The sequence below is a fragment of the Salvelinus alpinus genome, chromosome 24, assembly GCF_045679555.1.
Source record: "Salvelinus alpinus chromosome 24, SLU_Salpinus.1, whole genome shotgun sequence".
Lineage (NCBI taxonomy): Eukaryota > Metazoa > Chordata > Actinopteri > Salmoniformes > Salmonidae > Salvelinus > Salvelinus alpinus.
Window position 1 is genome coordinate 22,107,470 of NC_092109.1, and position 12,490 is coordinate 22,119,959.

General features: G+C 45.1%; 1 protein-coding gene across 2 annotated transcripts in view; it reads right to left on the reverse strand.

Moving 5' to 3' along the window:
* The window catches only part of LOC139552314 (endoglin-like), a 50,132-nt gene that overhangs the window by 15,642 nt on the left and 22,000 nt on the right, over positions 1-12,490 (reverse strand). For both annotated transcript variants that reach the window (XM_071363928.1, XM_071363927.1), the window contains exon 4: positions 2,686-2,805. In XM_071363928.1, coding sequence (XP_071220029.1) covers positions 2,686-2,805 — 120 coding nt within the window. The remainder of the gene's footprint in view (positions 1-2,685; positions 2,806-12,490) is intronic.

A 12,490-nucleotide genomic window follows, 5' to 3' on the forward strand; every position in this document is an offset into this window, starting at 1 on the left:
CATAATGCTCAGACACTGTGCAGACACTGTATTGTGTGTAGCCATGACACTCATCATTGTGTGTCTGTGTCGTTGCTATCACAGAGGAGTCAGGGGGATTTAAGTCACTGTCAGAGAGAGCTATCTGGTGGGCTGTTTAGAACAGGCACCCATCCAAAATAGATTAGGTTCGAGGTCAAGGCCATTCGCCTATCTGTCTGTCTCTGTCCCCTTGGCTCCGAGGACGCATCGTGAACTGTCTGCGCGAGGGCGTGCGGGGGACAATGCCAGAGGGGTCATCAACTCTTACATAACATAGAAGAGAGAGCACTGGGTGATTCTCAATATGCATACTACCGTGCTCCACACTCTCATGCTCCGAGTGAATTCTCAGATGAAGTTCTCTTGAGTACGTTCTTGCGAGAACAAGAGTGTGGAGAACGCATAAAACATTACATTTGAGAAGCACTCACACTCCCCCTACTATATTACATCACGCTGCACCTTCCCATTCACTGAACATTCATCCAGCCAGGACAATTGCAGCAATAGACGAAACAAGATATACACAAACCAAACGTTTTACTTCATAACTATCAGCTACGTGAATCATAATAATGTAGCTAACCAGATAGTTTAACAGGCAAAAATGACCTGAAATGAATATCATGCAAGAAAGATCTCAATTCTTTGTTGGTAGCTAGCTAACAATTCTTCATGGCTATCTGGCTATCTAACAGTAGTAGCTAGCCAGTTAGCCCTATTGACTTATTATGGGCTTGCGATCTACGGTACGTAGGCAGGTAAACATTTCAAAATGTAATTTTAATCCAGATAAAATATTGTAGTCAGACAACATATGAGATGTGAATAGGCAACATTTCATTCCCAAATCAAAGTGTATTTTTCTTTGCATACTTTCCGTTGAAGCTTGCATCGATGCATGCTTCAAAATATGTAGAAACGGAGTATGCATTCCATTAGTGCCCCCCGGGCTCCTTTTCGCATACTTTGATTTGGACTCATACTCCGAGCCTCCCGTGCTCCAATTTGCGTACTTGGAGCACGGTAGTATGCATTTTGAGAAACACCCACTGTGTATCATGTCTTGGTGTGAAGCTAAATTACCACCCCATATTGGACGGGAGAACAAACGACAAGATCTACAACAGGGAGGAAGGGAGGAGGGACAACTGAGGATGCGAGACCTTCAACCTTGACGATGAACCCACAGGTCGTGGCCTTTTGTGAATGTACGCAAATGTACTCTGTCCCATCTGAGTGTGTGTGGTGACTCTTCCCTGTCCCGGTCACAGCTGGATAGAACACTGGGCCTATACCCAACAGATCTGTCAGCCTCGTGACGCACTTCCTTTTTCCATTCAAATGGTAACATTCCCAAGTGATCCACTACACTATCCCATCCTCCCATCCCACACACACATCCCCTCTTCATGTAAAATGGTCCCCCTCTCTGCAGGACACGATAGGCTATCCTACTGTCACAGACTGCTGACAGTGTTGTAAACATTGAATCATCCTATTTATCGTGGAAGATTACTGAGTTTTAACAGCACCTTAATACGGCGAAGTTTAAATAGAGGGTAGAAGGGGGTCGAAATAGATAAAAGATCATGTTATTTATTTGACCCTTTGTGTGAGAAGCAGAGATCAAGAGGAAGATGCTTGGGCTGTGGACTTGGTCTGAACTCTCAACTCAGCTTGGTACTTGTGTTCATTGTGATAAAAAGCAAGAGTTCTGTTTCAAGAGAATGGGTGCCTACAGACAAGTTGCGGTTTGAGTCCCAGGCAGGGATCCAAAATCAATAACACTATAATTTACTGTCAAACTCCAAAAGAAAACATCCTATCAGTCCCTTCTGCTTCATTTTCAAAATTCGGTTGACAAGACGAAACCCTTTGAGACACCCCATCTCTTTCTGAAGGAGTCCTTTCTTTCTAAAAACTCACTTGAAGTGTGTAAATCTAGTAGATAGGTTGAACACAATACTGAAGTTAATGTCTCCACTATAACACTATACATCCCCAGTGTCTGACAGAGACTATTAGCTTGCTCCCTACTCCAACACACTTTAAGCATTTTTATAATGTGTACCAGATATAAAATACACACAGGTTCTTCGGTACTGGGAAACTCAACAAACAAGGGTAATTGCTTCTACAAACTGTCCCAGGGGCTTGCACAGCTGTGACTGGTTTGGAGAGCCCATCTGGGCCTGCAGAAAAGCATTTCTCCCCTGGTTAACTATGGAAGTAGGGAGCCTGGCTGTGAGGCTCTACTCCCCCCCCCCCCCCCCCAAACACTGGAGCTGAACAGAGCAGAGTAGAGTGAAGCAGCTCAGCTGGCAGGAACAGGAGAGCTGCCAGGCTAGACTCCTAGGCCTTGCCAAGCCCCCATTAGCGAACTATCAGGCAATGCTGCCAGCTATCTATCAGGCAATACCTGTTGAGAGTCCTTCTCTATTTCTGTTGGCGATTGGGCATTAAGGTGTCTAATAGAAGTAAGTATCTGCTTTTCTCCCGGCTAGGATATACTGTAATTCCTGGAGTAATAATTTGCATATAACGTTTGTGTACTTTTCATACACTGACATACTGTAATGCCCTTACACTAACTGATACACAACCCCAAAGGAAACAAGTGGCAAAAGGAAACACTTAAATGAGGAGAGATGGTATACTTACGTATAAGCTGACATCCTCGTTAGCATTGGTCAGACAGTATATGGCCTGCTCTGAGGCTGTGGTGATGATGAGGTGCATTGGCTTGGCAGTGGTCATGTTTAGTTCAAACATGGTGGAAGCCTAGAGGGGACCGAAGAATCAAGTTAAACTTCAAGAAAAATATATTCAAGTTTGTGATGACTGCAAATGCAAAAAAGCATGATATTATCATGTTTATCACAATTCACCCCATGTTTTTTACTGCAAGAAAAACAATTCTTACACACCCCCAATCACCCACACATCAACTTAACCACCACATCAACAATGGCTGTACATTCAAAACTGAGCCATGCATGGTATGTACAGTAGCTATAGCATAAACATGTGGCTGGCAGGGGAAGTGGTGGTGGCTTTAATTCCCACAGGAACTTTGCTGTGATTATAAAATAATCATCAAGAATCAAGCAGTATAAACATTTTTTTGTAAGAGATCACACTGGGGTCGCAGAGAGGGCAATGTTTACTGTAGGATTCTAAGAGCTAATCTGTTTGGTCACCTTATATAAGGGTAATTATGCAATGTCATTGTTTCTTGATAAATTGTGAGCTGGCATAGATTCTAAATGTACTTTATGACAGATTATAGGATGAGGCGTACTGCTTCCATGTGTGTCTGACTGACTAGCACATACTGCACACACACAAAACCTGGTTCCCGATCTATTCCCCTCACACGTATATGGACTCCACACCTCCATGCTGAAAAATCTACTTCTCCAATAGTGTTATTACATTTCACTGAGTCAGTGCATGGCATCATCAAAATACAATGACTCCACACTGCAATGTAATGATCCTGTGGTGGGGTAACACATGGCGTTCGAAAGACACAAATGTAATCTAACACCTTCATTTATTTAGAAGGGACCAGGCTTGGGATTGAATTGTCGCCTGACAGCTCAACACAAGGGTTTCTATTGTGTTCAGTCTCTCCCACAGAGAAAGTCATTGAGAAAAGCGCATTTCTGTTCCCTTCCAGAGGCATCACATCAGCACAATACGTGTGAAAAATACAAGGATGGGCTGCATGCCAAATTATGTACCACTTTCTTCACTTCTTCAATTCCAGAGATGACAAGATTCAAAGAATTCCGTTGATGGTAGGTCACTTGTGTGATTTGATAAAGACAGCTGATCTAAGACACATAACATTATGTAGTCTCTCTAGCATTGGGAAAGTTATCTACTATAAATCACTGCGTAATTATGGCGCAATATGGAAATGTGACATATTCACCCCAAGTGGCAGGTGTTGGCAGACAGACAGTTCTGACTGAAGCTCCAAGGAGTCTGTAGTAGAGGAACAGACTACAGCAACACCTGTCCAATACTACAGTCAAACCGGCACAACCAGCTCATGGAACCAATCCAACACCAGTGAATCCAATCCAACACCAGCCAAACACCATTGAATCCAATCCAAAACCAGCCAAACAGCAGTGAATCCAATCCAACACCAGCCAAACACCATTGAATCCAATCCAAAACCAGCCAAACACCAGTGAATCCAATCCAACACCAGCCAAACACCATTGAATCCAATCCAAAAACCAGCCAAACAGCAGTGAATCCAATTCAACACCAGCCAAACAGCAGTGAATCCAATCCAACACCAGCCAAACACCAGTGAATCCAATCCAAAACCAGCCAAACAGCAGTGAATACAATCCAACACCAGCCAAACACCAGTGAATCCAATCCAACACAATTCCAACACCAGTGATCCCAGTACAGCAACAGTTCCTGCTGTGAGGCTTGGGGCACCAGGAGGAGTGGAGGTGAGAGGCTTGGGGTACCAGGAGGAGTGGAGTTGAGAGGCTTGGGGTACCAGGAGAAGTGGAGGTGAGAGGCTTGGGGTACCAGGAGGAGTGGAGGTGAGAGGCTTGGGGTACCAGGAGAAGTGGAGTTGAGAGGCTTGGGGTACCAGGAGGAGTGGAGGTGAGAGGCTTGGGGTACCAGGAGAAGTGGAGGTGAGAGGCTTGGGGTACCAGGAGGAGTGGAGGTGAGAGGCTTGGGGTACCAGGAGAAGTGGAGGTGAGAGGCTTGGGGTACCAGGAGAAGTGGAGGTGAGAGGCTTGGGGTACCAGGAGGAGTGGAGGTGAGAGGCTTGGGGTACCAGGAGGAGTGGAGGTGAGAGGCTTGGGGTACCAGGAGGAGTGGAGGTGAGAAGCTTGGGGTACCAGGAGGAGTGGAGGTGAGAAGCTTGGGGTACCAGGAGGAGTGGAGGTGAGAGGCTTGGGGTACCAGGAGAAGTGGAGGTGAGAGGCTTGGGGTACCAGGAGAAGTGGAGGTGAGAGGCTTGGGGTACCAGGAGGAGTGGAGGTGAGAAGCTTAGCCATATCCACTCCACTAATCTCTTCTCCCCTCTCCAGTGACAGCAGAGTCAACATGCCCACCTGGCCGGCCCCATACAGTGGACTCCCAACCCTGACAGAGAGAGGACAGGATGTGCATGGATGCCCTCCTGTAGTGCACACTATCTGCTTCAGAGGTCCTGGAGGAGATTAAATAGCCTCTTTCTGAGTGGCAGTGGCCCCGACACATGCTTAGCTCACAAAGAAAAGCTCCACTAGGCAGCTACAGGATTCAGCAGGCTGGAAGCCAGCTGTACAGAGGGTCAGAGAGGCATATTCTACACTGAACAAAAATATAAATGCAACATGTAAAGTGTTTTTCATAATTGTCCATACACACAAAAAGCTTATTTCTCTTAAATGTTGTGCGCACATTTTTTTACATCCCTGTTAGTGAGCATTTCTTCTTTGCCAAGATAATCCATTCACCTGACAGGTATGGCATATCAAGAAGCTGATTAAACAGCATGATCATTACACAGGTGCACTTTGTGCTGGGGACAATAAACAGCCATAAGCCACCTCCAACATCGTTTTAGAGAATTTGGCAGTACGTCCAACTGGCCTCACAACTGCAGACCACATGTAACCACGCAGGCCCAGGACCTCCACATCCGCCTTTTTCACCTGCGGGATCGTCTGAGACCAGCCACCCAGACAGCTGATGAAACTGTGGGTTTGCACAACCGAAGAATTTCTGTCAGAACTGTCAGAAATCGTCTCAGCGAAGCTCATCTGCGTGCTTGTGATCCTCACCAGGGTCTTGACCTGAATGCAGTTCAGCGGCGTAACCGACTTCAGTGGGCAAATGCTTACCTCCGATGGCCACTGGCACGCTGGAGAAGTGTGCTCTTGCATTTTATCGATGGCAATTTGAATAAACAGAGATACCGTGACGAGAACCTGAGGCCCATTGTCGTGCCATTCATCCGCCGCCATCACCTCATGTTTCAAAATGACAATGCACAGCCCCATGTCTCAAGGATCTGTACACAATTCCTGGAATCTGAAAATGTCCCAGTTCTTCCATGTTCTGCATTCTCACCAGACATACTAACCATTGAGCAGTAACTTTGCATAGCCATTGAAGAAGAGTGGGACAGCATTCCACAGGCCACAATCAACAGCCTGATCAACTCTATGCGAAGGAGATGTGTCGCACTGAATGATGCAAATGGTGATCACACCAGATACTAACTGGTTTTCTGATCCACAGCCCTACATGTTTTTAAAGGTATCTGTGAGCAGCAGACCAGTAGACAACAGGTGAACAGTGTTGGGCTTTAACTTCCGGTAAGTCAAATATGTTCTTGCAATATTGCCCACAGTCAAGAATGCGTTATAAGCTAGTGAAGTTTACAAAGATAGAGATGAGGAAGACAGGATATTTATATTCTGTTTTGAACTTGCCAATTAATTACCATAAATGAATTGGTATTTACTTCCTTCGTATATCAGTAGGGAGGAAAGGAAGGTAAAAGGTTTGCGGTTGTGAATCCCATTGTTTTGTTAAAATACTGAAGTGGAGGAAAGTACTTAAATAACACTAACACACAGTTCTGAAGATGTGCTTTTGGGGAATTAACTATTTATATTTTATCCTGACGTGGCGGTTTAAAAAAAAATTATCTCTAATCTCTTGCTTGTTTTGGAGCTGGATTTTCTTTGCTGCTGGCCTTTTTTCTTTGTGTGGATGAGTGTGCTGAGGAACACAGTGTCTTTTGTTCCTATCTGCTCGCTCTTATTAAATTGATTGTCTGCTGCCTGCTGCTGACAGCATGCATTCCGAGAGGGCCACGCTGGGCTCAGGCGAGGGGCCAACATGAAATAATCGGACCCCTGATGTTTGGAGCTGGTCAGAGGAGACCACCAGTGTATTGTCTGAGGCCTACCACAGGGCTAATACACAAGGCCTCTGCAAGGGCCATGTTCAACACACACAGACACACAAACAGACAGCACACCACAATAGCTGCTGTCAACAGGCCATTTGAAATGCCAGGCAGGTTAGGGTTAAGGTTTGGGTTAGGCTCAAAACAAAAATCTCAAAATCAACCTATTGCTGGATTTGAACATGCAACCTTTGGCACCAGAGGCAGATGCTTTCAAAGCATTTCAGTTTTTAAGTTGAAGTATTAATTCAAAAGTTTTAAGGTTAGGGTTACAGGAAAACTCCACCCAAAAACAATATATTGGTATTTGTTTCATTACTCCATTGTTGACATAATCCCAAAATGGGATGTTTTTTGTATTTTGAAAGTTACATATCTTGACAACTTGATTGCTAACAAGAAAAACATTTTGGGAATATGTCAACAATGGACAAATTAAACAAATCTATTTTACTAGGCAAGTCAGTAAAGAACAAATTCTTAATTTCAATGACAGCCTAGGAACAATGGGTTAACTGCCTTGTTCAGGGGAAGAACAACAGCTTTTTAACTTTTCAGCTTGGGGATTTGATTTTTAACTTTTCAGCTTGGGGATTTGATCTTGCAACCTTTCGGTTCCTAGTCCAACACTCTAACCATTAGGCTACCTGCCGCCCCAAATACCAAAAATAGTTTTTGGGTGGAATACTTATACTTGAGTAAAAGTAAAGATACATTAATAGAAAATGATGCAAGAAAAAGTGAAAGACACCCAGTAAAATACTACTTGAGTAAAAGTCTAAAAGTATTGGGTTTTAAATGTGCTTAAGTATCAAAAGCAAATGGAATTGCTAAAATGTACGGAATTGAAATGGAATGGCTAAAATGTAAGGTATCAAAAGTACAAGTATAAACCATTTCAAATTCCTTACATTAAGCAAACCAGACGGCATGGTTTTCTTGTTTTTTTATTTATTTACGCATAGCCAGGGGCACACTCCAACACTCAGACACCACTTACAAACAAAGCATTTGTGTTTAGTGAGTCCGCCAGATCAGAAGCCGTAGGGATGACCAGGGATGTTCTCTTGATAAGTGTGTGAATTCGACCATTTTCCTGTCAAAATGTAAGGAGTACTTTTGGGTGTCAGGGAAAAAGTATGTAGTAAAAAGTACATTATTCACTTTAAGAATGTAGTGAAGTACAAGGAAAAGTTGTCAAAAATATAAACAGTAAAGTAGAGATACCCCAAAAAACAACTTAAGTAGTACTTCAAATTATTTTTACTTAAGTACTTTACACCACTGCTTTAAGGTAACAGCGCTCACTGTTGCCGCTAGTGGACGGTTTCCACACCGTCTCCCGACGTCCTCGGACATGTATGGACGTCGAATACTGACTTGTATCACGGGTGACCTGGCTGGTGTGTGTGTGTGTGTGTGTGTGTGTGTGTGTGTGTGTGTGTGTGTGTGTGTGTGTGTGTGTGTGTGTGTGTGTGTGTGTGTGTGTGTGTGTGTGTGTGTGTGTGTGTGTGTGTGTGTGTGTGTGTGTGTGAAGATAATAGTAGGGACAATGAGTCTGGTAATACGTCTGAAAAAATTATCAGTTGCCCTCCCAACTGTCTATCATCACAGAGTATTAAAGCACACTGCTTGCCTAGTCTTTTTAGCAGTGTCCGAAAATGTTTATCAGAATACCCTGAAGAATAACTCAATAATCAGTCAGCTGAGAGATACATGTCTTCTTTCTTCTTGGGATTCATGATATAAATTGACCTCTAGTTGCCTCAACAAGTGAAGTGTCCATAGCTTAGATGACCCAGTTCTTCTCTGACAACTAGACTATACACTTCCTGTTCGATTAAACAGTAGGGTTGATTAAACATAGTAGGGTCTTAGGTGAGTTGTTATCCTGGTTGCTAGGATTGCTAGGAATCATATTGTTAAATAATGGGTGAGTTCTTGAAAAGCACACAGTATACAGTAAATGTGTGACTAATTGTCCTGTTATTTGACAGTTTACCAGTCTGATATGGGCAACTGATTCACTCAGTTTAAGTCAATAGAGTCAAGGATGTGTCTGTGACTAATATATGAGTCGACAGGATTTACTCTTGCAAATCAGTTGGGAAACAGTCATTTCACTTTAAACCAAAAATCAATGGCCTTTACTAAAGAACTGTCCTCCCTTCTTCTAACTTTCTCCATCACTCTCTCGCTTCACTCTATTAGTTTGAACAATGCACATTGCCGTCCCTGGTCACTCGCCCTTGCTATTTTTGTTCCTGTGCTTTCCAGATACAATTGTTTTCCTTTTTTTTTGAGAGAGAGCTTCTTGAGAGCCACTTTTTTTAAAGGCTTTTGCTGGTGCATAACAGCTTCCCGTTACTCTTTGTCTCTCTCCCCTAACCCGAGCCGGCTCCGACGGTCCAGTCTCGGCTATGAGCCAAGGCCCTCACACTCGTGCCTGAATGTGACATCAATGGGGTCTTGACAAGCCCCTTCCCTCCTGCCCTATCCAGCCCTCCTGCCTTCCACCCCCCTCTTCCCTCCGTCCTCTATCCCTCCATTCCCCTCCAAGGCTGAACCCATACACAGGCCGCCAGGCAGCCACACTTCCTATATGACCCCTCCCTTTCCACAAACACCTTTGTCACCACCTCTCCTCTTTAGGGGGCCTAATATTCCATCATAGTTGTTTACAGTGCCTAGTGGACATTGAGGAATGGTCAGGGTTGTATCCTGGCAGGGGGTGAGGGGTGTTCAGGGGTGATGATGGGAGCGGGGGGAGTTCATGTGAACTCTTGTTTAGGATGGAGGGATTTGTTTTTTGTCTGTGTGGAGTGCATGCAGGTGAGCACTGAAATACTCCGCAAAACCCCAAACTAAACCACTGAAAACAGAGGGGGAGGTAGAGAGAGAGAGACAAAAGAGAGAGAGACTGATGGGGGGACGACAACAAATAACTCTGTTCTCCATCCTCTGGTAGTTTTGCCTTCAGCCAAAAACATACCCCTGCTTTGTGTCTAACGATAAACAAAACCTCAAAATCGTACATTTTCAGCACTGCCCCAAACTGATGCAATAAAGGAAGTGATAAGGCTGTGTGTGTAGAGAAATGACATGACCCATCACTCTCCAATTGCAAACATTCAGCCTGGTCCCACAGGAGAACATGGAATGTTCACGGGATCACACGGCAGGCTTCAACTCCAGCCTTTGTGTTCCTCTTTTCATCTTTTCATTTTTCATAATAAAATCTAATCAAATCAAATTTTATTTGTCACATGCCCCATATACAACAAGTGAAATGGTTACTTACAAGCCCTTGACCAACAAAGCAGTTTTAAGAAAGTACCCTTCAAAAAAGTAAGAGATAAGAATAACAAATTATTAAAGAGCAGCAGAAAATAACAATAGCGGGGCTATATACAGGGAGTACCGGTACAGAGTCAAAGTGCGGGGGCACTGGTGTCGAGGTAATTGAGGTAATTATGTACATGTAGGTAGAGTTATTGAAGTGACCATGCATAGATAATAACAGAGCAGCAGCAGGTTCCAGAGGGAGGGGGGGGCAATGCAAATAGTCTGGTTAGCCATTTGATTAGCTGTTCAGGAGTCTTATGGCTTGGGGGTAGAAGCTATTTAGGAGTCTCTTGGACCTAGACTTGGCACTCCGGTACCGCTTGCCGTGCGGTAGCAGAGAGAACAGTCTATGACTAGGGTGGCTGGAGTCTTTGACAATTAGGGCCTTCCTCTGACACTGCCTGGTAAAGAGGTCCTGGATGGCAGGAAGCTTGGCCCCGGTGATGTACTGGGCCGTTCGCACTACACTCTGTAGTGCCTTGTGGTCGGAGGCCGAGCAGTTGCCATACCAGGCAGTGATGCAACCCGTCAGGATGCTCTCGATGGTGCAGCTGTAAAACCTTTTGAGGATCTGAGGACCTATGCCAAATATTTTCTGTCTCCTGAGGGGGAATAGGTTTTGTCGTGCCCTCTTCACGACTGTCTTGGTGTGCTTGGACCATGTTAGTTTGTTGGTGATGTGGACGCCAAGGAACTTGAAGCTCTCAACCTGCTCCACTACAGCCCCGTCGATGAGAATGGGGGCGTGCTCTCTCCTCCTTTTCCTGTAGTCTCCTTTGTCTTGATCACGTTGAGGGAGAGGTTGTTGTCCTGGCACCACACGGTCAGGCCTCTGACCTCCTCCCTATAGGCTCTCATCGTCGTCGGTGATCAGACCTACCACTGTTATGTCATCAAAAAACGTAATGATGGTGTTGGAGTCGTGCCTGGCCGTGCAGTCATGAGTGAATAGGGAGTACAGGAAGGTACTGAGCACGCACCCCTGAGGGGCGCCCGTGTTGAGGATCTGCGTGGCGGATGTGTTGTTACCTACTCTTATCCACCTGGTGGCGGCCCGTCAGGAAGTCCAGGATCTAGATGCAGAGGGAGGTGTTTAGTCCCAGGGTCCTTAGCTTAGTGATGAGCTTTGAGGGCACTATGGTGTGGAGCGCTGAGCTGTAGTCAATGAATAGTATTCTCACATAGGTGTTATTTTTGTCCAGGTGTGAAAGGGCAGTGTGGAGTGCAATAGAGATTGCATCATCTGTGGATCTGTTGGTGTGTTATTCAAATTGGAGTGGGTCTAGGGTTTCTAGGATAATGGTGTTGATGTGAGCCATGACCAGCCTTTCAAAGCATTTCATGGCTACAGACGTGAGTGCTACGGGTTGGTAGTCATTTAGGCAGGGTACCTTAGTGTTCTCTAGTGCACAGGGACTATGGTGGTCTACTTGAAACATGTTGGTATTACAGACTTAGACAGGGAGAGGTTGAAAATGTCAGTGAAGACACTTGCTAGTTGGTCAGCGCATGCTCGGAGTACACGTCCTGGTAATCCATCTGGCCCTGCGGCCTTGTGAATGTTGACCTGTTTAAAGGCTTTACTCACATCGGCTGTGGAGAGCGTGATCACACAGTCATCCGGAACAGCTGATGCTCTCATGCATGTTTCAGTGTTACTTGCCTCGAAGCGAGCATAGAAGTTATTTAGCTCCTCTGGTAGGCTTGTGTCACTGGGCAGCTCTTGGCTGTGCTTCCCTTTGTAGTCTGTAATAGTTTGCAGGCCCTGCCACATCCGACGAGCGTCAGAGCTGGTGTAGTACGATTCAATCTTAGTCCTATATTGATGCTTTGCCTGTTTGATGGTTCGTAAGAGGGCATAGCGGGATTTCTTATAAGCTTCCGGGTTAGAGTCCCGCTCCTTGAAAGCGGCAGCTCTACCCTTTAGCTCAGTGCGAATGTTACCTGTAATCCCTGGCTTCTGGTTTGGGTATGTACTGTACGTACTGTCACTGTGGGGACGACGTCCTCGATGCACCTATTGATAAAACCAGTGACTGATGTGGTGTACTCCTCAATGCCATCGGAAGAATCCCGGAACGTATTCCAGTCTGTGCTAGCAAAACAGTCCTGTAGTTTAGTATCTGCTTCATCTGACCACTCTTTTATAGACTGAGTCACTGGTGCTTCCTG